This window comes from Taudactylus pleione, unplaced genomic scaffold (genome assembly GCF_031769625.1).
Source record: "Taudactylus pleione unplaced genomic scaffold, aTauple2 ptg000198l, whole genome shotgun sequence".
Classification (NCBI taxonomy): domain Eukaryota; kingdom Metazoa; phylum Chordata; class Amphibia; order Anura; family Myobatrachidae; genus Taudactylus; species Taudactylus pleione.
Genome location: NW_028284600.1, coordinates 1,355,001 through 1,381,805, shown reverse-complemented (window position 1 = coordinate 1,381,805; position 26,805 = coordinate 1,355,001). Strand labels below are relative to the sequence as shown.

General features: G+C 42.1%; 1 protein-coding gene across 21 annotated transcripts in view; it reads left to right on the top strand.

Annotated features, from left to right (window-relative positions):
• EBF3 (EBF transcription factor 3) overlaps positions 1-26,805 on the top strand; it is a 142,690-nt gene that overhangs the window by 100,881 nt on the left and 15,004 nt on the right. For all 21 annotated transcript variants that reach the window (XM_088476864.1, XM_088476858.1, XM_088476861.1 and 18 more), the window contains exon 11: positions 23,917-24,005. In XM_088476864.1, the coding sequence (XP_088332990.1) occupies positions 23,917-24,005 (89 nt within the window). The remainder of the gene's footprint in view (positions 1-23,916; positions 24,006-26,805) is intronic.

The window sequence follows — 26,805 nt, the reverse complement described above, 5'->3', positions numbered from 1 at the left end:
GTACTTAAATCTGAAGTGCTCGGTAAATAGAGGTAGAATAAGGTCTTCTTTATTTTTAGAGGTTCTTACAGTAACAAATACTGACGGCACAGTTTCTCATTATGCTAAGAGAGGACAAACCCAGACTATCCATTCTGTATTGCCTGCTCCTTTCAACAATTATAAAGATACAATTACCTTGGGAGAATGTGGCAGTTCAGTTGATTAGCACGGTGAATTAAAAGAGTGAGTCACAAATGACATGTCCAGCTATTTTCTACTGGTCTTTTGTATTCCCAGCGCACCTCACCCTGTTGTAAGAAGGTCAAAAATTAGAGAGAGATAACAATTTTCAAGCAGCTTGCACTTAGGAGAAGAATTAACAATCATTCTGTATGTAATTGCCAGTTAATAGTATATTGCCTTCTAGATAGGAGCGAATAAGCTGAAATATACTGGTATTAAGTAGGGTTATTTATTTATTTTTTTATTTATTTTTGTATTCACACACTGGGAAAAAAATTTCAGATTTTTTTTTTTCTCTTTAAATTGAATACATATATTTATTATTATTGTTATAAACCGGCTTAGAAAAAAAAAATGGAAGGTTGCATATTCTTTTTTTTTTGCAATAATGATTATTATGTTACTTATATACAGATGTCTCATTCGCCACTTTGCACATTGCTCTCCAGTTAGATTGTCACCACGTGTTTTCCTTTGAAAAGTTGTATTTGGTGACTGTTTAGGAAATGCGTTCTGTACGTAATGTGTCATAATAAAAGCTGTTCCATTTGTAGCTTCAACCAAAGGCAGATCTATAGGGGTGCAGGGGGTATGGTGGGTACAGGTTCAGGAGTTGGGGGTGAGGGGGCTGGCAAAGCTGGGTATCCCTGAACACTGAGGTATCCACTTCCCCCTCTAAGGGCCCCACTCTGCTCCCAGATTCATGATCAGGAGATGCGCATGCTCTGCTCTGTGTAGAGGCAAGAATGGAATCGCAAGGCCCTTACCTCTATATTGCTATGGGACCTAGCATTGCACTGGACGTGATTTCAACATCGTACTTTGCATCAACATAACTGCAAAAGTGAATAAACACACTTGAACAGAACAGATAGTCTGTTGTACGTTAAAGTGGATCTATCCCTTATACATCTTGGATGCATCTATTTTGTAGAACGCAGCTTGTCAAATTGCTAGCAACCAGCGGTATGACGGAGTACCCATAAGGCACTGCTTCCCCGTGAGCGGATATGGCTACATCCTCATGAATATTAGTTACTTACACACACACACTCAGTGCCTCCTTTCCCGTCGTAGGTGTTAGATTACTATAGACAAACTTTTGGTCACACACAAAAGCAATTATCCACCATTCAACCTATTCGTTATGTATTCTAAGATCACAAAGGAAGCAAGCTTTACATTTTTGTTTTTAAAGTTGATTAGTTAGGCTTCATTTGTAGAGAGTAACAGTTTTTTGAAAGTGATTGAAGGATTAAAGTAGGGGTGAGCGGGTTCGGTTTTACTCGGATTTACTCGGATCTTTAAACGGCATTTTATTGGCTATCGCCTATCATGTGTTTTGGATAGCCAATATAATAAATCCGAATTTGCGGTAAAGTGGCGATAAGAACCGAGTAAATCCGAGTAAAACCGAGCCTGCACATCCCTAGATTAAAGGAGCATTTAGAGCCCTTGTTTTTCAGCTTTATTTCATGTGGTTTCGTTCTCCTGCTCTCACCGCCCCGTTGAGCAAGAGTAAGTCCATGCTTAGTATAAGATATATCACTTATAGGCTATGTACATTCAGTATATGGCTATGTCTACTTGCCAGATGCTACCACTGCTGCTCTAGAAAAAAAGTTGGGGAGGTATCCCAAAACATAGATGTCATGTCTAGAAGAATTATCTCCAAGTCACTGTATACAGTTATACTCCTCCAGCTATTGTTGAGGCCGTCAATGGGGGTTTATGTATTAGGGTCCCAGTTCTATGAAGAAGCAGCAAGGTACCGGCAATCCTGGATGCAGATGTAATGCGGGAATCATTTAAAAAGACAAAATCAGTTTGCTTTTGGATTGCCGCTTTAAATCTTGCAGCCAAGATCCTAGAATCGCGCTGCATCACAGAACCTGGACCCTATCACAAAAAAACCCAATATGTTTTTTACTTTCTAAATGCCCCCCCCCCAGAGTATCTTTAAGAACATGCTCTCTTCAGCCAGCATGCAGAGAGATAGGGCGAGCCGCTAGGCCATGCGCCGTTACACACCCCATGTGGCGAGGCCATGCCCATTTTCCTTGCGCGCATGCCGTAGACTGAATTACCGTCCCAATCTGTAGCTGATCTATGGAAAATTAAATATTGACCCTAAGAACTTCTTTATCTGAAAAGTTGAGCAGTATTAAACTATACATCTCCTTTGCACTCCAGTGGTACAGCATGAAATTGTTCCTCTAGATATGTATTTCACAATCCACACTGCATCACCATGCAGGGTATTTATAAATTGTAATCAAACTCCAATACAAAGCGTGGTGGAACATACTATTCCTGAGCTCCAAATTCCAGTAGTTCCTGTGAAGTGAGGCCCAGACCTGGATACACTGTAGCACACAATTATTTGTAAGAGGAAAAGTAGCGAGGGTCTGAGACGGTTTATTCTGAGGTTGACCTGATTCTCCTCTCTCCACACTTGTCATTACAGACCCGCATGAGATGGGTAATTTTCAGGCAGCTGTTGAGCCAATAGTTGATCTTTAGTCCTAATCCAATTATTTCTGTAGTCCCCTTCTGGGGTAATGATAGCCCTCAATAGACGGTTTCAGTGTGCCTAGAAAAGGCAGATCAGTGTGATAGAAGACAGATCAGTGTGTCTACAAAAAAAAATCGTAATAGTAAAATACCATGGCTGTCTTCTATAGCCTCTAAAAATTATACCTACTAGCTCTTTTGTTAGATGGTAAATTGTCTGTATTTTTCCTGTGCACTCTGTAAACTGATTGCATTTCAGCTCCGGCATGGCACCTCTTGTAACATATGCATTTGATTTCTGGCCTGCAACAAATGACATAGTTTAGTTCCCATTCCACTTGAGAAACATGAGAGGTGACCAATTTAACGATCTTTTGTGTGCATTCAAATGGGATTCTATCAATGACACTGCTACACAGTTTGGAGTCAATAGTCCTTCCCATCACCGGCAAGACAAACTAGCTGTCTCATAGGTCAGCGCTCTTTAAACAAATAACTTGTATTCGCAGAGCAAATGACTGCTAATTACTTCCCACAAATCATACCATTTTTATTCCATCATAATTCACAGCTACTTCATTTGTTCACATGATGCGGACTTCGTTGGTCTGTCTCCTATGCATTGTTGCTGGTAACTGTGCTGTTTCTGCTTGGAGCCAAACTTGGTCCTAGTTAACCCTTTATTTATGATCCATTTAAAGCCTGGGCACTTTTTGTTTGTCCCTGAACTATGACCCTCATCTGACCCACGATAACATCATTCACAGATTAAGAAATTATATTATTACTATATCAGCGAGGAGGATTACAGAGATTTTTAAAGTGCACCTGTTGGAGGTAGATATTTTATAGGAATAACTCATATTTAAAATAGCTAATAATAGAGAATGCTTGTTTATTAGGGACCAGTGACATCACTCAGACTGGGGGAAGTTCAATCCTGCACAATGCGTTACCCGGCATCACCATGCTATCAGGCTGAGCTCATCATAGGCAAACGTGGGGGGGGGGGTGGGGGGGTTTCCATCTGCCTGGAAACCCCCCTCCCCAGCACACACCATGACCACAATAGAAATAGTAATATAATAGAATGTTACTAGAGCTGCATGTTCTTCTCAGTATCACAAATGAAATGATTAGCACCAACTGTGGATCTTTTAAAATGTGTCAGCCAGTAATAAATAAACCTGTGCACCAACTAGGACATGTAGAAAACATGCACTGTTAGGGGTGCACTGCTATAGACCATCAATAGGGTAAATTATTAATACTGTATAATAATACACTATCCAGTACATAAGGAGACCTATATGTACATATATGTCCAGGGCAGTGCTAGGTTCTTCTGCTGCTTCCCCAGACTCCCGGACTTGCTCCAATGCTCAGGAATGGTGCTCACATCTAATATAAAAACATTCAGCTCAGGCAGGATGGCCCTACTGCTGCATGTAATGGCTCACTGTGATAGCTGGTCCTGTATATGCTGGAATTATGCAAAACAATATACTTTGTATGTAACATATTAAAGCTGGATAAGTACTAATTCTGCCCTCTTCATGGACTGGCCACACTCACTCTAAAATCAATCATTTGGTAACCCCCCTCTAGAAATCCTGCGTTTGCCACTGCTCATTACCATCTATTACAGTTCACGACATTTGATAGTTTTCCCTTACACCTCTATGAGGTGCAAGGAGAAATTAGCAGAGATACAGGGCCTGATTCAGACCCGCTCGCGAGCGCTGAGCGCTCGCAAGCGGGTCAATGTTGCCCAAGTGCACATGACGGAGGCGGCTCCGTCGTGCGCATGCGCGAGACCCGAATAACGACGGCCAAGCCGTCGTTATGGGTCTCGCACTAAAGGGGGCGTGCTGTCGATGGTGATTGACAGCACGCCCCCTTTGGTGGGCGTGCTGGGGGCATGGCTGCCCAGGCGGAGGCGTTCCCATGGGAACGCCTACCATCTGGGGCCGGCCCCACTGACATCGTGATGTCAGTGGGAGTGCTTTTGGCTCTGATAGAGCCAAAAGCACTCCAGGGCTTGCGGCAACGAGACCCTACCGCAAGGGTCTCGTCGCAAGCCTGATGGTTGCGATGGTCAAGACCATCGCGACCATCATTTTGGGCACTCGCTATAGCTGTGGGTGGTCACCCACAGCTATGCGAGCGGCCAGGAGGCTGCTCAAAAAAGTAAGAGGGCCGGCCCTGATTCAGAGCGAGAGCTCTGTCAGAGCGTCCGGCTCTGAATCAGGGCCACAGGTTGCAAAGTGTCGTCCCCTGATTGTTAAGGGTGTACTTTTCGACCATCATGCTGAATTTATTTGTAGAGGCTGGTACATCTACAATTGCGGTGCCTGGAGAATTTGTTGGATGCAGTTTAAGTTACTTCATCATGAAAAAGTTTACATTTTTGTCAGAAGTGACTGCTCCTGCAATGAAGATGTTTATTTTAATGTGACATGCTTTTTTTTTATTGTATTGGGTGGTATCAATTGAGTTCAATTCAGAATAGTGCATAATTTCGAGTAATGCTTATTCTCACCATACCAACCATACCTAAATCTTCATTTATGCTGTTACCTCCTTATGGTCCTCATGTGCCAATGTTGTTACTGTTACCTGTGAAAAGATCAGATGCTCTCCATGAAGTCAGAACCACTTGATGGATCAAATACTTCTTTGGGCCAATTTATTTAAAGATGCATTTCCTAAGACAAGTGATGTCACCAGATACATTCTCAATAAAACAATAAACAGTCTCTCCTTCCCCAAACACCAAATGTCCATGCCAGCTATTCTGCGTGGCACTGACGCGTTTTGAGTTGCACGCACTCATGCAAAAAATGTGTGAAAGTCACACAGAACGAACTTTAAAGCCTATATAAAAATAGCATCAACCCCCCCTAACTCTCCACCCCCAACTTTTGGACACCTACCACTGGCGTCTCTTTTCTCCAAGCATGATGACACTTTGTTCCTGGTCCTATAACGTTGTCAGAGATTGTTAAAAGTACACTTATATGGTACTCCCATACTCAGGAAAACAAGCAGAATACATATTGGGGCAAATCTCTAGCGTTGCCTTAGTTGCATGAGAGTAATTTCGGGAAACAGTTATGAAAAAATGGCTGCCCCCTCCCTCCTCCCCAATTTGGCTTGTTTAATGCCCAGAGAAGGCCTTCAACATAGATCTGCCCATCTGTACGCTAAAATACCCACATGGGGAGACAATGAAATAAAAACTTAGGGGCCCATTTATCAATGAGTTTCATAGTACGCAACGAGTTTGAAAACTCGTTGCTTACGATAAAAGTGCTCCAGCCAATCAGCTCCTAACAGTCATCTGTTTGAAAACTGACAGTTGGGAGCTGATTGGCTGGAGGACCATTTATCATACGCAGCAAATTTTAAAGCTCATTGTGTTTGATAAAACTGATTGATAAATGAGTCCCATAATCCGCTATGCAGATGTAGTCTTGACATCCGACCGTAAAATTCCACGTTATTTGAAAAGTGACGCTTTAGGGCTTGTTCACCCCTATCCACCTCTAATGCGTTTTTTAGCCACTTGCGAACATCTGAAAAGCAAATTTAAAATAAATCGCTTCTTATGTGCTTGTTCCCACCATTGCATGTAGTATTGCCTTTTCCTCATGGGTTAACGCTTGCTAGCAGCACAATAGATTGTGTTAGAAAAAGTGAAAAGCGCTCAGAAAACGCATCACTAAAGTGCTCTAACGTGCAAATGAGCCCACAGACTTTGGAAAATAGGATTATGGGGGGAGAAGGGTGAATGATATTTTCTCATTATCATTTTTGTAATCATTGTGAAGTGTAGGCAAACAAGTGCATAATTGACTATTACTAATCTGGTGAATCACTCATAAAAATTCTTGGTACCATAAAACTCTTCTAAAGTTGCTGTCCCCTATACACTACACCGGTACATTTTAGTTTTGTAATTATAGTTACGCGGCATTATTTCCTAGCTCTCTACCATTGTGTGTGTACGGCAATCTCTTTTGTTGTGAAGCTGGCCATCCTGCAGCTGTTCTGTGCTGTCTCTATTGGCAACTCATTGATCAAGCTGACAATGGTATATTACTTGTCTTCATGAAATATTAAATGAATCAGTGCCCTTTGTTTGTTGCTTTTTAAACAAACATCGCAAAAGGCGCACCGGGACATTTTAAGATACCGATGACTTGTATTTACCAATAACCTTTTAATACTATGCAGCTATTCAAAATAGATGGATGCCTTTGATTTGTCCACAGCCATTAAGAAGCGGATAGTAAAAAGCTCCCTGCAAATGGACAGATTACTTTTTATTTTCCATGCTATTTCTGGCCTTGTGCTCTCTCTCCCCCTTCTATGCCTCAAAGGAGGTCTGAGGAATAAGACATAGCATTCGTTCTATTGCACAAGCGGACAATCTGTCCTAATCAGTGACACGCATTTACTAGAATTGCTTAAAATGAACTATACCTCATACAGAAATCACACATTTACAGTGTCCCATTCATCATTGGAAAATTGAGGGCCGGTAAACTTTTCTGTTCCTCCGGCGGGATCGTAGACATGCATCAAAATGTTAAAAAATGATTGGTGAGAGGGAACTGTCTGCCATTTATCAAGGAAAGGAAACATTATTTGCTAATTTTCCAAGCTAGTCGGTGACAGGGTGCTTCGTCTTTGAACCCATAGTGACCAACATAGCCTTTTTGTTATTAGTACAAGTCAAGCGCTTTTTGGCTGTTGCTAACAAGACACATTTGTCTAGCGTGCTTTTATTTCTGTACTTTCTAGGCTGTGTGGCTGCAACCAAGAGGGTCTCTCTAATTCATGATAGGATATCGTGTATTATTTATTTTTAAGTTGGGGCATCTCAATCCATTGATAAATCAACAACTTTCTAAGTCAAGGTGAAGGTGTCGAATACGCCAAAAGTGACATAATGTAGTGGCGAGAAGACAGTCATTTGTCTTAAACTAAGGACAAAGAGGTCATTCACGTTCCAATCAATACATGTTGAGAATTTTGTTTTGGATTAAATATTTATAACTCCTTTTCTGAAGAACTTTCAAAGTTTGATGCTTCCCATGTTACAAAACGTAACCTTTCCCGGAGTATCGCTTTCTAGTCATGCCAGCCATTTCTTTGTGGTATTTGGATAAAATTAAGCAGGAAAGGGCATTTTATTTGTGCTTGTTACATACTACTAAAAAGTCAATTGATTGTATTGTATTGTGAGGATGCAAAAATATATCAATAACCTTGGTTTGAAATGTTTACGCTTTAGAGTTTTTTAAGTTTTTAGTCTACTCTAAGGTGTATATTTACTAAAGTGAGAGTTTTTAAAAGTGGATATGTTGCCCAAAGCAACCAATCAGATTCTACTAAACATTTAACTAGCACATTTGAGAAGATAATAGCTAGAATCTTATTGGTTGCTATGGGCAACATCTCCACTTCTAAAAACTCTCACTTTAGTAAATATACACCTAAGAGTGTTTGCTTGTACTATTGTGCAGAATGCACACGCAATCTGCTCCTCAGGGGCTGTTCTCACTCAAATCCCATCATTTTAACCTTTCCAAAACAAGGTTAGGGTGGCATAATTCAGCCTGTAAACAGACTGGAGGCTGCTTTGGTATATGGTTTAACAGCTAGGGGTCAATTTAATAAAACCTCTAAAAAGGAAAAAAGTAGGTACTTGATAAATGATAGCTAGAATCTGATTGGTTGCTCTGGGTAATGCCTACATTTTTCCTTTTAAGAACCTTTAGTAAATCTAACCCCCCGCGGTGCTAAAGGCGCCCTTCCCTGACCGTTAGTGTAACCACTTGTTTTTGTCGTAGTTGAATACTTTATCATTGCTATTTTTTTTGTTGATTAAGGCTTTTTTCTTTCATCATAATTTATTTCTCATGTCATTATAGTTCAAGCAATGCTTTCAGCACTAGGACCAAATGGAGAAAAGAAAAGGTGGGGGAGTACACATGACAGTTTAAGACAAGTCAAGACTTTTGGATGTGTATGTCCATCCTTATGTGTCTTGTCAGGCCTGCACTCTGGGCCTGATTCATACCTGCCAGCGAGCGCATAGCGCTTGCAAGCGGGTCGATGGCCGGGCAGTGTGCACGCGCGGCGTGCGCGAGCCCCGGAGCGAGTGAGAAATCACTTGCTCCGGGGCTCGCTACAAGACGGGGCGGCTGTCGATGTTGATTGACAGCTCGCCCTGTTTTGTAGGCGGGGAGGGGGGGTGGCTGCACAAACGTAGGCGTTCCCGAAGGAGCGCCTGCCGTTTGTGGGCGACCCTACTGACATTACACGTGATTATTATTACTATTACATCAGGAAGTTCACTGGGGCTTGCGGTGGACGAGACCCTACCACAAGGGTCTCGTCGCAAGCACGATGGTCGCGGTAATCGCGACCATCGCCAGGCCGCCCGCTAAAGCTGTGTGTGGTCACCCACAGCTTAGCGAGCGGCCTGGAGGCCGGGGTAAAAAAACAAAAAAGCCCGCCCTGATTCAGAGCGAGCGCACGCAAATAACGAGCGCCTCTGAATCATGGCCTCAGTCTTTACCTGGGGGCTAAATGAGACATTTCAACCATGTTGTTTGTTTTGTCAAGTGTTTATTTACAAGATTATCACATTGTAGATGTCTGATAATGGAACTTTCCTATAGACTATGCATCCGGGTCCTGTAGATCACAAGTGGAACATAAATACACTACATAATTAGATTACTATTCTCTATTATACAGATGTGTCCACATACATCAAGCCTGAATGCGCCATCTGGCGTGAGACGCCTGGCGTGAGTGAGCCGCCGGGTGCCATGTGACTGAGCGAGCCGCTAGCGCCGGGGGTCTTTTTAGTCTGAAAATGCATCTTATTCGCAATGCGCTGTGACTAGGACGCACTAGGAGACTGCACTGATTACTGTGATATGCGACACGAAGTGCAATGGAACTTGGCGAGGAAAAAAGTCGCGGCCGCTGCATTGCAGCACTTCTTATACAGGCACTGTGATCGCATCTTGCAATGCGATCATGGGCGGTAATGTCGTGCCCAGATCACATTGCAAGTGCAATCATTAATAAAGACACATTTTCGGACAAAAAGGACGCTGGCGATAGCAGAGTCGCACAAGGACCTGGCGTTGGGCTGTTTGGTGCGACTGCAGCAATTATGTATGAGGACGCATCTGTGGCTCATTGTATATTACTACAGTATCTATAAAAGTCAGGGAAACAAAGTACAGGTCTTTAAAACATTGGGAAGCTAACTCAGTAATCTAAAGCACAATCCCCACCACTTTTACCTCCAGTGTCTTGTTATTGGGCCGTGGCTCAACCTCTCATGAGCTTCAGTTTCAAATATTGTATTACAATTTGCCAAAAGGCATGGTGTTACCTCTGAAGCCGATGCAACTGATAGGTCGCTTTATGGCTTCGTGTTCCGTACCTGCAGGGCTGGGATTGGTAGCTGCAGTCTCTCGAATATAAACTATAAACAAACATCTGGTGTCTGGAGTGTAAACATAATACAATAGCATATAGACTGCAAAATTCCTCACTGTAACAGGGATATTGAGCTGTTACCTTGTTCCTGCGCTTAGTGTCACGTCACATTTCTGTGATTCAGTGATTGTTCCATTCACAGATCTCTTCCAAAGTCTCCATGTGACACCTGTCTGCCCCCCTGCCTATATTTAGTGTCCAGTCACAGGCATTCTTATGTAGAAGTCACATATATGTCTATATGTCTGTGTGTATATGTATATATGTTTATGACTACATATATCTTTATGCAAGTTTGGATTTGTGTGAATAATAATATAATAATAGCCCATCCCTTCCCTTGAGCACTGGCTGTCTACTTAATGATGTCTCCAATCCAGGGGCATATCTATAATGGGTGCAGGCCGTGTGCGGGAAACACGGACCCCTGGGTCCAGGGGGGCCCTGCACCGCAGACCCTGCACCCATAATATTACTTACCTCTCCAGTGTCCCACGTCAGCGCGGGCGTCCGGCGCTGTAAAACGACTGGAAAATGGCCGCAGCGACCATTTTCCTGTCGTTTGCACATGCGCAGTACAGGGAAAATGGCCGCGGCGGCCATTTTCCCGGTGACCTGTGCATACACTATAGACTCTGGGCACACTCTAGTGCCCAGAGTCTATAACTCCGGCTCTGGCTCAGTGCGCTGCCGGCCACCGGGCGGAGAGGAGGGGGCCCATGTCGGAGACTGAGCACGGGCCCCCTCCTCTACAGAAACGCTCCTGATCCAATCCAAGGCTGTCTATAGGAATATTGGACCCTGATACCACAACGTCTTGCATTACCCCTCCATGGATGCTTAGAACACAGTTTTTGTGCCCCTACAAGGCTAAAGCCAGTGTAGTAACATCAATCGAAACCTTCTAAAGAGGACAGGTGACCTATCAGCTATTAGACATTATTTCATTGAAAGTACTTGATAAATGATAGCTAGAAGCTGTTTTGGTTGCTATGGGCAACGTCTCCACATAGCACTCTTTAGGAGTTTTCATCTGTGTCATTGCGTTGGTTGGATCAGAAGACGGGGAGAATTGCTATGCGACATCACATCATCAACACTACCTAGAGGAGGAGTCAGCAAAAGTCGCAGCAATCAGTGCAGGCCGTGGCGGGATAATAAGTCGCACTCTCTCGGAGCCTCCCACAAATAATGCAGTCCTTAAAATAGAAATGGATTAATTGATATCCCCAACCACAATCAACATTTAGGGCGCATACACACGTAACGATTTTTTGAACGATTTAACTATAACGACGTCGTTATCGCTCAATCGTTGAAAAAATCGTTCACTTTCTGAGTTATAACGATGAACGATTATCGTTCATGCGCGTTCCCGTTTGTAGTTTGTAGTTCATTCTGACTGACCAACTGAACGGTTTTCATGAAGGGAAGTTACAAAAATCGTTTGTAGTTCAAAAAAATCGTTCATTACACTTTAAAAAAATCTGACAGATAATGTGACAGAAAATCGTTCAGAAAATCGTTCAGAAAATCGTTGGTAACAAAATCGTTGTGTGTGTATGCAGCTTTATTTATCAATTTATATTTATCGCAAAGTGGCTGAACGCTAATGGGAGAGTGATGTGGACGGTGAAAACTGGCGGGAGAACCCCCTTGCCTTCTTATTTTTTAAAGGTACAATTTTTGCCAGATCTTTGTCAAATGAAACACAATAGGATCAAATCCTCTTTTACATTTTTACACTAAATAGGTTGTAATAGCCTGTAGGTTTTAGACTTACTAAGTCAAGGATATTAGTCCTGCTCCAACAAGCAAGGCTGCCTTCAGATGAATGATGCCTTCAGTCCCTCCGTGCTTTCTTGTGTTTCCTATGCACCTCAGTATGCTCGGCTTACCCTGCCGAGTCCTGTGATTGAAATTCATTGCCAAATTTATTGAGAAATTAATGAGAAAAGCTGCAAAGTATTGACTTTGAGAGGAAAACACAACTCATCTTGAATGAGAAGGAAAATGCTGCAATAATTTAGCCACTATTGATTTTGCCCTGTCCATCTATTGATCCTCATTTTACAATATTAATTTGCACCTGCGATCGGCTGCAGAGGGAACTGATTTCATTTCTTTGCAGTGTTAATGTAGAAAGCATTAAGAGCCCGTTGCTACAACACGTCACCTGAAAGGATTTTCTTATTTCAACCTCAACCTATGCACTTGTTACCGAAATAGACTAAAAATTAATTTCATTTTTTTTGTCTTTTTTTTTTTTTTTTCGTCTGACAAAATATTAAAGCGCAGCCTTTGTGAAATGTATACCCCCTTTTTCTAGCCCCGTAGGCTGTATTTCATCTGTGCGGGGAACTATCAGCAACACGAGATTCAGACCACTTCTCATCACCATGCCCGCATTGGTTCAAAGTTCATGAAATTTCTATGAGCATTGATCTAAACGCAATTGATTTTTTTTTTCCACCAGCAGATCTTTGAAATTTTAATTTCCCAAGCATCTGAATTTCTTATAGATGAAATGCACTTGGTAGAGACAGTCGATGATAGAGTGAAAAGACTTAGCATTATTTCCTGGCTTTTTTTTTTTTTTTTTTAAAGTGGGGGTGGGTTTGGGGACAAAAAGGCATTTCGTGATCATGCAGATTTTTTTTTTTCTTCCTCGAGATGATAAAAGTTTAAAGATTGAATTTTCGCAAGAGCCGTCTCTGTCTCTCTTTTTTTTTTTTTTAGCAGCAAAAGTGGTTTTAATGCAACGTATTCTCTTTAAAATCACGGCTGAAATCATATCGGTTCAGAGCATCCGTAGGACGAAGAGACAATTCTTTACCACGCAATCATTTGAACACAGCAGTCTTTAACACCTGGTCAAGTTCACCTACTTACTTATCAGTAGGACATTTAATAACCTCAAGGTGATATAATTGCTATTGGCATCTGTCCCCCCTGGATTTTGCCGGTTAATGTGTAAACTACTTGTCAGCAAATAGCACTTTGTCACTGAAATCACTAACACCCTCTAGAGGAATGTCTTTGAATTGAGCAATTTAATTTTACTTTATTTAATTTTTACACATTACGACCTGTGCTTATCCAGTCAGGTGGCAGGCGCCGAGACTACTCCAAGTACAAGTGATGCATTGCTGTTAGAAAAGCCTGTTGTGTCTTATTTAACAGCCCTTATTTTTTTTTTTTATTTTTTTTTTTAATTGACGTTCTCTCCTGTCCGTTAAAAGGGATCTGCAGATGCTCTTATTATGTAGTTATGCTTCTAATGTGAAAAACTACCTCATTAGGAGGATCTGTTCGTAACCAGAAAATTACTGCATTATGACAAATGCATGATTGGGAAGTTACAGGAAGATGATCATTATTGAAATGAAACTGGAACTCGTTTAACGGTTGCGACTAGCAGCTGGAATACAGCAAATGAATGCCTTCCTGTTGTTATTATTGTAGTCAGGCTTTTCTGTCAGAAGGAAAATGTGTGTCAGCTCCAGATTCCTTATATCTCTTTCTGTCCGAGCACTTGTTAAACAATAGCATGTTAGTGCTAAAAGAAGCCTGCTTCCTGCATTACACATTTTTCCCTTCTAGTTCCAACCACACCGCTAAATGGGGAGGCTGGGAACCACCGCACAATGGCTTGAGAGCGAGCAATTAGACGCACAAGGCCGATAGTCGTAAAACGGAACAGAAATTCCTCCACTATTGTTATTATTACAACATTCCGTTTTTTTTTTCTCCAAAATTGTATGAATGTATTATTATTATTAAAGTTGTCTAACAGATGGGCCGGAGCTTCACTAACTATGTTTGAATACTGAAGCTTTACCAACTATGCATAGTACACTTGTGATTAGGAGGTTTATGTAAGAGGCGATGAAGAGCCAAAATGCAGATGTTTACTCAATTACCGCTGTTTCAGAGCTTTTTCTGTTGTTACTCTAGTTGCTAGTGCTTACCGCCATTCCCATAGATAGCTGCTGTAAGAAATTCATTAAGCAACAAGAAGCTTTATTTTCAATGAAGTTTAATGCCATCTCTTGATGGTGTTAGTTTATTATCGCCGGTTCCCAAGGACCCTAAGTGGGGGGTACTGGTACTAATTATTACCCAGGGCTCTTGGAGGGGAGCGGGCTAGCTGCAGAGGGGGACAAATGTTCCACTTTGCAGCGCGTAATGCTGTCTCCCGGCACTGCAAATAGTATTTTCCATATTTTTTTACCCATTGGGGGCATGATCACGCCTCCCAGACCCAGCGGCTGTCTCAACGGCCCTGCAGATCCCCTGACGTGTCAAATCCCTATGGCCGTATGCTTAGCGATTCCTCCTTTTATCCATTAACGTTTGGTAAAAGAGGAAAAATCCTTGCCTAGGAGGCGGATTACGCAGAGTCTCCCATATTAGCTCCATCATGGTAAATGGCGACAGTACGTCATTCTGTATATAATGATAGTTACCACCAGGGCCAGCTCCAGGGGTCAGAGCACCCTGTGCCGGCCCTCTCCAGTGCACCCTATCTTCGCGAGCAGCCAAAATGGGGATGTGGCCTAATTGCTATAGGCCACGCCCCCTACATGACGTTAGTATGAGGCATGCCCGCCTCCAAATAACGTCAGGTTGGGGGGAGCCTCACTAGCTGGGCTTCCCCCAGCCCTCTCTCGTCACTGAATGGATGTCGCGCGCATGCGCGCAGCATCCATTCCGAGTCTCCGGGGTCCGGAACCGCCGCACAGCTGCGGCGGTGGGGGTCCCTAACCTCCCGATTTGACCACCCGCGGGCCACTTCGGCCCATGGGTGGAACAGCGGAACAGTACTGTCACGATGAAATCGGGACGCTGGGGAGGGGTGCGCCCTCTACGGTTGGCACCCCTGTGCCACCACACTGGTCGAACACCCCTAGAGCCGGGCCTGGTTACCACCGCCAACTAGCTTCCATAAGTAAATGGAAACCTACGCCACGTGGTGCCCTAAAAATCAATGTGTTAAGCTGGAATTAAAATGAACTATAAACCCCCCTATTTTTATTAATTAATTTATTCCTAACCTAAACTCATCTTATCTGAGCTATTATGCAGTAATAAACCAATTATTCAGAAGATGAAATTTTCAGTAATAATCGGAGATAGATAGCAAATGGATACCTGGGTAGGTGGATAAATAATATTTTATCCCTGGCTGAAGTTGCAAGCTGATAGCCGTACGCCGGCTTCTCCTGCCACGTTGTCTTTAGCTCTCGCAAACTGAACTGACATCACACGCCGTTAAAATTTTATCAATTGCGCCGTGATTAATCCCCCAAGTACACCAGAGTGACTTAAATATTTAGCTTGTTTTTCCTCTTATGACTCGAATGCATGCAGAGCACATAGATTAACTCCAAAGCACTCAGAAGTATTTAAATATGTATTCTTCTTGAGCTGTAGGCTATTTCATCCTCTAGGAATCATTGAGTATATTTGGTCATGTCAGACCCTATTTGTATGACCAGCTCTGGATGTTGGCCTGCATATGATAACAGGATATCTGCTTCTTTCAGAGGCTGTCTGATTGCTTGCCTCATTTGGCAAGGAATTTGATTCTCACCATTCCAGCTCCCCTCTCCATTCACATTTTTATTGCTGTGTAATTTTCCTATTCTAAAATAGCAGCTCTCCAACAAAAATGACTATGCATTAGGCCACAGTAGCCTGCTCAGATGGATATTAATACAGTTTATCTCTAAAAGGACGAATAATGTATTTCAAACAGATAAAAGGCTTCCCATTAAACGATGAATGTTAATATCTTATGGCTTAGTTAATATAGTGATATTTCACAGGGGAGACTGGCATTATAAATTGTACTACAAGCAACTGGAAACCTGTCATATCGTGAACAATATAATTGTTCTCACACTACAAGATCTATATTTTATATATATATATATTTATATATGTGTGTGTGTGTGTGTGTGTGTTATATATACATATATACCCATCAGCCATAACATTAAAACCACTTCCCTAATATTGTGTAGGTCCGTCTCCTGCCAACAAAACAGCTCTGATCCGACAAGTCATGGGGGTAAATTTACTAAAGTGAGAGTTTTTTTTAAGTGAGTTTTAGAAGAGATGTTGCACATAGCAACCAATTAGATTCTACTTAACATTTAACTAACACCTTCTAGAAGATAATAGTTAGAATCTGATTGGTTGCTATGGACAACATCTCTTGTAAAACTCACTTGTAAAGACTCTCACTTTAGTAAATTTACCCCATGGACTCCAAATGATCTCTGAAGGTGTCCTGTGGTATCTGGAACCAAGACGTTAGTCTTGTGATTTGGAATGCTATAATGATAAAACCACTGACAGGTGAAGTGAATAACATTGATTATTTCATTAAAATGTCACCTGTCAAGGAGTGGGATGTACTATGCAGCAAGTGAACACTCAGTTCTTGAAGTTGATGTGTTGGAAGCAGGAAAAAATGAGCAAGTGTAAGGATCTGAGTGACTTTGACAAGGGCCATATTGTGATGGCTAGACGACTGGGGCAGAGCATCTCCAAACGGTTGGTCTTGTGGTGGGTGTTCCCAGTATGCGGTGATTAGTAACTACCAAAAGTGAACCAGTGAACTGGCAAGAGGGTTGTGGGCTTCCAAGGCTTGTTGATGTTCATAGGGAGCGAAGGCCAGCCCATCTGTTCCTATCCCACTGTAAAGCTGCTATAGCACAAATTCCTGAAAACTTAATGCTGGCTGTGATAGAAAGGTGTCAGAACAAACAGTGCATTGCAGCTTGCTGTGTAGCCGCAGACCAGTCAGAGTGCCAATGCTGACCCCTGTCCTCCACCAAAAGCGTCTACAATGGACACGGGAGCATCAGAACGGGACCCATGGAGCAATGGAAGAAGGTGGCCTGGTCTGATGAATCACATCAGCCGGGCACTTGTGCATCATTTACCTGTGGAAGACATTGCACCAGGATGCACTATTGGAAAAGGCAAGCCAGCGGAAGCAGTGTGATGCTCTGGACAATGTTCTGCTGGGAAACTTTGGGTCCTGGCATTCAGGTGGGTGTTACTTTGACACGTTCCACTTACCTAATCATTGTTGCAGACCAAGTACACCCCTTCATGGCAACGGTAATCCTTGATGGCAGTGGCCTCTTTCAGCAGGATAATGCACCCGGTCACACTTCAAAAATGATACAGGAATGGTTTGAGGAACATGACAAAGAGTTGAAGGTGTTGACTTGGCCCCTAAATTCCACAGATCTTAATCCAATCGAACATCTGTGGGATGTGCTGGAAAAATAAACCCGAGCCATGGAGACTTGGTGCCAGCTACTACAGGACATCGTCAGTGGCCTTGTGTAATCCATGACTCCTCGGGTCACAGCTGTTTTGGTGGCATGAGGGGAACCTACGCAATATTGGGCAGGTAGTTTTAATGTTATGGCTGATCAGTGTATATATGTGTATTTTTTTTTGTTTTTAAAAACTGATTAGTCTGTTTTATAGTGAATTCTACGTCCAGAGGCCTGACATTAATTACTATTCGGCTTAAGTAAATTAATATATTGTGTAAGCGACTGTTTGACATATATGTAAACAATAAAAAAAGCATTTGTACATGGATACTTTTCTTACAGCCAACCAAAAACCTACACATTGGCTCAACTAAGTGCTTACACTTCCAGAACACATAGCAGGCTGCTATTGAAATGAATCACATAGGAGGCAGGGCAGTGCGCAATTGCGCACATATTTTTTGTTCATGAGGTTTTTACACATGTGAAAGCGGTAAGATTGGATGAGGATACACAAATGTGCCCTACTCAGAAAATATCACGCCCCCGGATTTAAATGTTAAATTAACTTTAGGGTAACATGGATAATATTTACACAGCGCACTCTGAAAGGAGATGGTGGTATTTGATGTCTAATTTTAGCGTTCCTATAAGGAGGCCATGTAATGTGTCGAGATAGACAAATAACTGCACGGCGAACATATATTATTATAAACACACTATGCTGTATTCTTTCATGTAATTCTTCTTCAGCCATGACTCTTAAGTTACCCAAGGCTTCTTTCTCTAATTATCCACGAGGTCAGTAAGCAAAATTGGGAAGAAGCTGGGAGATCAATACAAATTATCCCTGAGCAAACCAGTGCTGACAGTTTGAATTGCAGCATATGTTTACCCAAAATCAGGCAATTTATCTTAATATCAGCAAAGTAATGCAGTGCAGGTGAAAGGTCAGGCAATCTCTCCACCTCATAATTACCCAGTTCTAAAACAGGAAAGTGGTATTGATTGGCCTAGCTCAGTACTGTGCGACTGGGACGTGCCAGCGCCTTGCCCTGGCTCTGCTGGGCTCCTGGCTTGTAAACTCGACACGCTCAGGATTTATGTGTGGTAAAGGTCTTATGTTTCCTACTTCGTTTGAAGATTTTGCCAGTGAAACCTCCTCCTCATGTTGTGAAACAGAAGGATGGATGATTATGGAATTTACCTATTTATTTTCTTGTTTGCCAAGCAATGTGGTCTCCATAGGTTACAGCCCAGGATAGTAAGGGGTCTATTTACTAAGCAGTGTTAGGAGACAGAGTGAAAAGTGATAAGTCTGTGATAAGGTGCCAGCCAATCAGCTCCCAACTGCTATCTCACAGGCTGTGTTTGAAAAATGACAGCTGGGAGCTGATTGGCTGGCACCTTATCACTTTCTTATCAGTTTTCACTCTGTCTCCTAACACTGCTTAGTAAATAGACCCCTTAGGCTTTCCAAGTTCATTGGCATGCCTTTCCATGGGCCTTGCATTTAGTTTGATTTTATTCAGCATTGCCAAAATACCCCTTGTGCCCAATGTAAGCATTATGCTAGACTTTACAGTGAATGCAGAGTTGGTATACCAAGGTCTTGCCTATGATGAGATATTTGTTTCATGCAGCGAGTTATGACAGTTGGTGATATTTGCTTTGCAACTTGTCTATTAATGTGAAGGGCGCCATTCTAGTGACAGCCCCAGACGGCACAATTGCTGGGTACCCCTAAGGGTGTGAGTGGAGCAATATCAAATCCCATATTAGTTACAGTCCACTAACACCTACACACAGGGGACACAGACCATTTCCTAGGAACAAGTCTCAGTGATGTCACCGGGCCTTACTGAATTGGAGGAGATCTCATGAATTCAAAATGGCTACCTTCAATATGTAGGCGCAATCACTGCACCTTCCATTCAACACCCTCATCAATTATTTTACATCCCATCACAGTAACAATGCAATATAGAATCATGCACGCTGTTATTGTGTGAAGCAACACGTTCGGAGTCTGGAGACAGGCTCCAGTGACACTCTCAATTACATTTACAAAGGGAAGACCCTATAACTGCCATCTCAAATGTATGGAAATGTCTGTTCTGAGATAAAAGCTTATAGTTATTACTAGTCATAAAGCTTGCATTAAAGCTTCTATCACCTGTCACAAACATTTGCATGAAATCAATAACGTGAAGCCATCTATCTTTTCCTTCACCACCTTTCATCGTACTGACTTCATTAAGTCAAACAGTCACAGTAATTACTGTAGGTGGTTACAGGAGAAAACTCTTACTAAACCATAGCAATGTTTCTCACTTTTTTTCCTTTCCCTTTTGGACCTCACAGGGGGACACAGACAGCCTAAAATGAAATAAGGAGCTATAAACTGCAGAAACCAATCAGAGTCTAACTTTTGGAATATGAAAGGAGACATCTGATTGGTTGCTACTTGGTACAGTACCTTTTCAGCGCACATAAACAGGAACCAGTTTCTTTAGTTGCCCCTTAGAGAGAGAGAGAGAGAGAGAGAAAGAAATAGAGAGAGAGAGAGAGAGAGAGAGAGAGAGAGAGAGAAGAAAAAAAAGGCCAAGATCGTTGCAAAAGCCGTGTCATGTAAAATCAATACATTGGATCAATTCTTTATTAACAAGAAAATGTCTTACTTCACATTCCTATGTGGACCTTTGTCTCCGGAATACATGATGGAATGTCAAATCAAATTGCAGTCTTCAACTTTCTGTCATGTTATCGAGTGCATACAAAAGCCACTCTTTGCTAGAGGAGAGCGTTCGATGTTTAGACAAATAACTCCAGCACTTGTTAGTAATCATAACTAATTATTTTCCATATGTTTTAGTTTAAATATTTCATCCTACGCGGAATTCTACAACACTGGATCATTTGAAATCAAAAGGTGCAAGGGTTCTGACAGTATTTTTCTTTCAAATTACCTGTTGACAAACCAACTGTACCACAAGGCTTTCAACAACAAAGGTGATTTCATCGGCCAATCTGACGTGATAGCTGATTGGGCTTCTACAGATGCCAGAGCGGTTTTCTATGACCCAGACACCCAAAAATACTTATGGCAACATTTTGTTTTTGGATATTGACTGACAGCAAAGCCGGGCAAAGACGCCATCGCGTCCTATTCAGCTTACTGGCTGGGCCCCGTTTCCCACCTTCATTTGTCAAAAAGTAAACGACATAAAAAATGGTTTAGGGAAATCGGGGCCCCTCAGTGCCTGCTGGGCCCTAGGCAGAAGCCTAGGTGTCCTAATGGATGGCCAATGGTACTGATTGACCATCACATGATCTGGCCTGAACGATGGCATCAAAATATTTGTGACTGGCTTTAGTTTCCTTTTCAGCCATGAGTAAATTGAGATGTTTTCTTTTGTCAGCCCAAAGAAAAAAGCTTTGATTAATGCTTCACTTCTCAACAAAAGAGTTCCTCGTATAAAAATGATATCAGCATTACAGAGTAATATACACTAATAAGTATTTTCATCTTAACTTTAGCGCTCTAGCCTTCAGGCTTGGTTTGTGTTTGGGTCTGGCAGTGCTATAATAAAGGCCCATGACTTCTTATATAGCTTGTTAAACACAATGTGTGCAGTCTAACATACTCAGGATCATGATTCATGCACTGTACACAGCAGCATGTATTGCTGATTTACGACCGAGAACAGTTCATAGTCAAAATTACAATTTGAGGGGGTGGGGGGGAGAGAAGATTAATTACTATTTGTGGCCTGCAATTTCACAAGGCTAGTGGATTGCAGCAGTAGAATGATAGTGCCTTACATCAGTTTGTAGTCAGCCATTCACAGATTATTAAAGCTTTGCAAGATTAAGTGCACCTCCTGCCTGGTCTGTGCTCAGGCAATATGCTAGACAAAAAAGGACCACAGGGATAAATCTGAAACGGGCAATAGCCGGGCATATGTCACAATTACAGGTTATCCATAAATTTGCTGCTAGTATGGAAAATGCTGCTTGATATAGTCATCCTATCATGGCTATACGCAATATTGAGTATACAGTAGCCTGATAATCTTCTCTTCATCTTAATGTCTGTTTTGTTGTGTAGATACAGATGTGTCTTCATACAACTATGACCCAATTGTGCCAATTACTTTGCGACTTAGGCACGCCAAGTGTTCTTTTACTTAAAATTTGCATCTTATTAGCATCGCTAAAGCAGCAAAACCACATTGCAAGGGTACAGTGTCCACTGGGCAGGGGCATATCTATAACGGGTGCAGGGTGTGCGGGGTACACGGGCCCCTGGGTCCAGGGGGGCCCACACTGCACACTCTGCACCCATTAGTCTTATACTCACCTGTCCGAAGTGCTGTTCTGCAGCGCCAAGCCAAATGGTGGCGGCCATTTTTCCGGTGACTCGCGCATGCGCAGTGCTGCTGTCCCTGGGAAATCGGTGCGGGTGCCATTTTCCTGGAGACCCACGCACTGAGTCTGCACACGATCCTCCTCCTCTCAAAAAATGCCCCTGCCACTAGGGCTTGCACTACTTGTACTTCAGTGTGCGACTAAGGGGTCTAGTTACTAAGCAGTGTTAGGAGACAGAGTGAAAAGTGATAAGGAAGTGATGAGGTGCCAGCCAGTCAGCTCCCAACTGTCATTTATCAAACACAGCCTGTGAGATGACAGTTGGGAGCTGATTGCCTGGCACCTTATCACTTTTCACTCTGTCTCCTAACACTGCTTAGTAAATAGACCACTAAGTCGCAAATCGGGGTAAAAAGGGTTCCAGCGGCCACAGACATTACTCCTGCCACACTCCATTGTGCTTAATCAACGACTTTATAGTACATATTTGAAACCAACGCCGTTGTGAAAAGTAGTAACCTGGAGCCCCTGGAACACTGTGAGCGGCTTTATATGTCGCTACGATGTGACAGACACAATATTTATGAATAAGTACACATCGCTGCCCATGGCGGAACGCCTAAGTCGCGCCAAGCATTTTACACCAAAAGACTCTAGGGATATGAGGTAACATCTGTAGTTTTTCTTCCATTGCTTTATTTGGTAACATTTCACCTATACAGCGACAAATTGTAAACCAGTAAGGACGTAATATGGCCTGCCAGGTTTCATCATAATCCTGTTTGAGCCAACACCTTTAAGCCTACAAATAATACTTGCCTGTCGTTCCTTGCTCTTCCCCCTTCAAAAGACATGACCCCCAAAATGATTTTGTGTATTTTATAAATATATTTATGCACAGCTTTAAAGAGGGCGTGAGTCAAAATTCTGCATAGAACTCCAAGTATTATTAGCTAATAGAGCAGACCTATAGCTTAGATAATGTATATCAGGATAACTAAGTGAGTGAAGCGGGAGAATGTTACAAACTGGACCTAACTGCTCTCTGGTAGGCCTGTACACATGGTATATAATTTGTCTCTTGTAGATATACAGTGGACCTGTATACATGGTATAACCAAATCCATAAAACTAAGACCATACCGTTAGCCCAGTGCCATCATGTGTCACGAAGAGGAGACGGGAAGCTGAGCGCTGGTAGGCTCTAAAGGCTGCAGGGCATTATTCCAGGCACCCTGCAAGCCAAATACAGGTGCCACTAGGGCAGCACCACCGTGCACCCTGGGAGGATGTACCGCTCACACAAACCCTATGTTACAGCCCTGGATTAACTCAAAGATTTATATTGCTATTTGCTAGTTTATACAAGATGTCCCTGGTGATGCCTGGGTCTTTATCTCACGCTCTCTTTCCTCCTGTCACTTTATTTTCACCTCTCTTTCTTCAGCCTCCCCCCCCCTCGAACACACACTTTTTCTCCTCCTCCTCTCTCCTCCCCTCTTTCTCCATCTCTCTCTTCCCCCTCATCTGTTGATTTCTCTTATCAGCATTTGATTTTATTATATAGAGTATACAGTACTTAGTATTACCTTTTATAATTTCAGCTATACTATTGTACTCTTTGGGACATCCTCATTCTTTTCTGTATGTGGCCTGTGCATCCCTTTCTTCTTCCTTCTGTACTGTTATACATTTTTGGAAGTGGATAATATTGTAATGTTGTCATTAGGAGTGTCTGTGTTTTTATCATGAGGTGGTGAGTGATGAGTAAGTATAGGGAATAAGAAAAGTGCTTAGAGACTGTAGACGTGCGTTATGCCAGAACTCAGTGGAAGTAACATCACTGACACTGGTGGGATGGGTCAGACGTCATGCTAAGTGTCACTACATGCCAATATAATGACATAATTACTTTTATATATACACATATTCTATATAATTCTAATCAGGGAAATCTCTATTTTTCCAGCCCTGAATGAACCAACCATAGACTATGGATTTCAGAGATTACAAAAAGTTATTCCAAGGCATCCGGGGGACCCTGAGAGGTTACCAAAGGTAAGAAATGCATATATATTTATTTTGTTGCTCTTTTTCTATAAAGCCAGACAAGACGGAGAAACATACATTCTGGTCCCACAATTTGATTACTAAAGATCCAGTTGTTTGGAAGACTTTTAACGATCCTGTCAGAATCCGTCCAGTACTTAGTTGAGACTTTGTGGATCTTTGTTGGTTGGTTTGCTTTTGATAGTTTAAAAAAATTAAATGTGGCCTAATAAAGTGTATCTACCATCTAAGCTCATTGGTGGAAGCCACTTATTGAATTAGGACTCCTGAAAATGCAGCCGCCTTTCAATTTACTTGAAGCTAGAGACATCATTGAGGCAGGAGGCACTGTATGCCTCAGTGATTTGCTTAAAAGTGAAATGATTTGCTGAAGGTTGTTTTGAAAATGGCTTCCTCCGTTGTACATAGGCTGTGGGTAAATATGTTTTGTATAGTTGGTAAAAGTAACACTGAGGAGGGTATTCAATTAGCTGTGGCGTTTACCTCGTGAATAATTGACGCACCGGAGCTGATCAATTACCGGGGATTACCCTGCGCACAAGTTCCTGCAGTCGGATGAGCTGCGAGGTAAAGTCCACGTAAAAAAAATCAAATTGGGCTCACGCGCAGGGAAAGAACCCATTGATTCCGCAGTTTACACTGAATAAGTGTGTTTCTGCACGATTTTTACATTAGTCACGCCCCTTAGAACTACTGCTACACACTAATATACAATGGTACCAAAAGTCAGCATAGTTTAATACAGCAAAGGGTAAGTTTGTGGATACACTTCATTTTGGAATTATCCTTACAACAAAGTCCAATCACTACAATAAGAAAGACTTTCTGTAAGTAGAAGAATAAAGCAAAGATTACACTTCTTAAAGAAAAGGGGGGGGAGGTTGGGTTAATACAAGTTTTTCGATTCTGCTAGGGGAACGTAAACTTCCTGCATAATGAAATAGTTCAATTAAACATTTTCCAGTCCAGTAGCCTGTAGTGATTTCCATCTAACCAGCTCCACTCTGATCTGTGATTATAGTGACTCTTGTTTTCCTTTCATTTTCTAACGCTCGATTCAGTTTAATCTTTTGTTTACAAAGGTTTTGTTATAAGTCCCTGATTTAGCAAGCTCGCAAATGAAGACCACATATTAATATCTAGAGGGACTTTTAATGTAAATGCACCAGACAGAAGCTGCCTGTGTTGTCTTATGTACATGAGGCTCTTCGCATAGGGTTGGTTCTGATCTATATCATTAAAGGGATTTTTTTGGTTACTGTTCTGTTTTGCATAACTCTGCAGATGTATCTATATTCAGGTGTTCAATGGCAGGGTGATATATATTTATTACTTGTTTGTTTCCTAGTTGTTGAATACGTTTTGATCTCGTAAAAAAAGGAAAATGTGTATAATACAGTATTTGCAGCTGTGCATTCATGATAATCCTGCCAGTTTATACATGACGATCCATAAGGTCTGCATGAGTGCTTTTGAAATGACAAACTGCTTTTCACCTTAGTTATTTAATGTTTGCACTGCTTGTACCTAAAGAACCAAGATCTGGATGCCGCACAGACCGTAAAATATAGGCGATCATCACATATGGAAACTAACATATGTCAACAATTAGATATACAGTAATGACACCAAGGCCATATATATATATATATATATATATATATATATATACATATATATACTGTAAGTCCCTGGGCACATCACATTTTTTGGGGCCCAAAGTAGCTCATTGGAGTTCCACATAGACACCACAGATCTATGACGTGGCAGACGCTTTCCCCCATCAACCACCGTCAATTTTAGTGGTGCCTAGCACCAGGGCCCTAAAGTTTGTGGGGGCTCCGGGCCAAGAAACTAGTGGGGGCACCCTGCCAATAAAATTGTCACTTAGATACAGAACAGTATTAAAAACTCTGAGTTCCCTGTGCTGGCCCCACCCCCTTTACGAATGATGTCCTGATGTCGGGCATAAGGGGGCAGGGCCGCCGGCACCCGGAACTGCAGCAGTGCCCGGAGGGTCTTCAAGACGCTCTGGGCAGCTGTAATTTATAGCAGGGTGCTTGCATGCAGCGTCCATTGGAGGCAGCACTGCCGAAGCGATACTGGCTGCAGGGTACCGTTTCAAGCACCCTGCAGCCAGAAACAGGGGTCGTGGGGTGGCGCAGCCCTAGTTATTGCCCTGTTTAGATAGCCTTGCGATGTTGCTACAGAGTATATAATGTAAATACTCCCAGCATCACAAATATGTTAGTACCCCCAGTGCCCCCTAGTTCATATATGCCACAGAGACCCAGGTTCGCATATGCCACACCGCCCCCCACCATGATGTTAACCTGGCTCTGCCTTGAACACATCTGCAATGCCACTGACCTAAAATATGGTAGTTATAATTAAAATTTGTGTAAGCATGTGTATGCATTTTTATTTAAAATATCCTCACCCCAGCATAAAGAACACATCAGCATATTTTTTAAAAACTTTTTTGAGCACTTGAAAAAAGCTCTTAAATGCTAGTAAGCATTATATATGAGGGTTTATCAAAGTTGACGTTGACATAAAATGTAATGGAAAACCCCTGTCATAGTCCAAGTGGAGTTTTTGTCCTCAATCATTTTCGAACCATTTTTGAAGTTCTAGACAATGGGAGGATAATGGAATTTAGAATGTATCATTCAATACATACAGTTTATGCTCTCTACGCCCATTGGCCACAACTAGCAAGATGACCCTGGCCTATATTTGAAGGGTAACACAAATGAATAAGCAATCGCCTCAAACCGTTTTATTT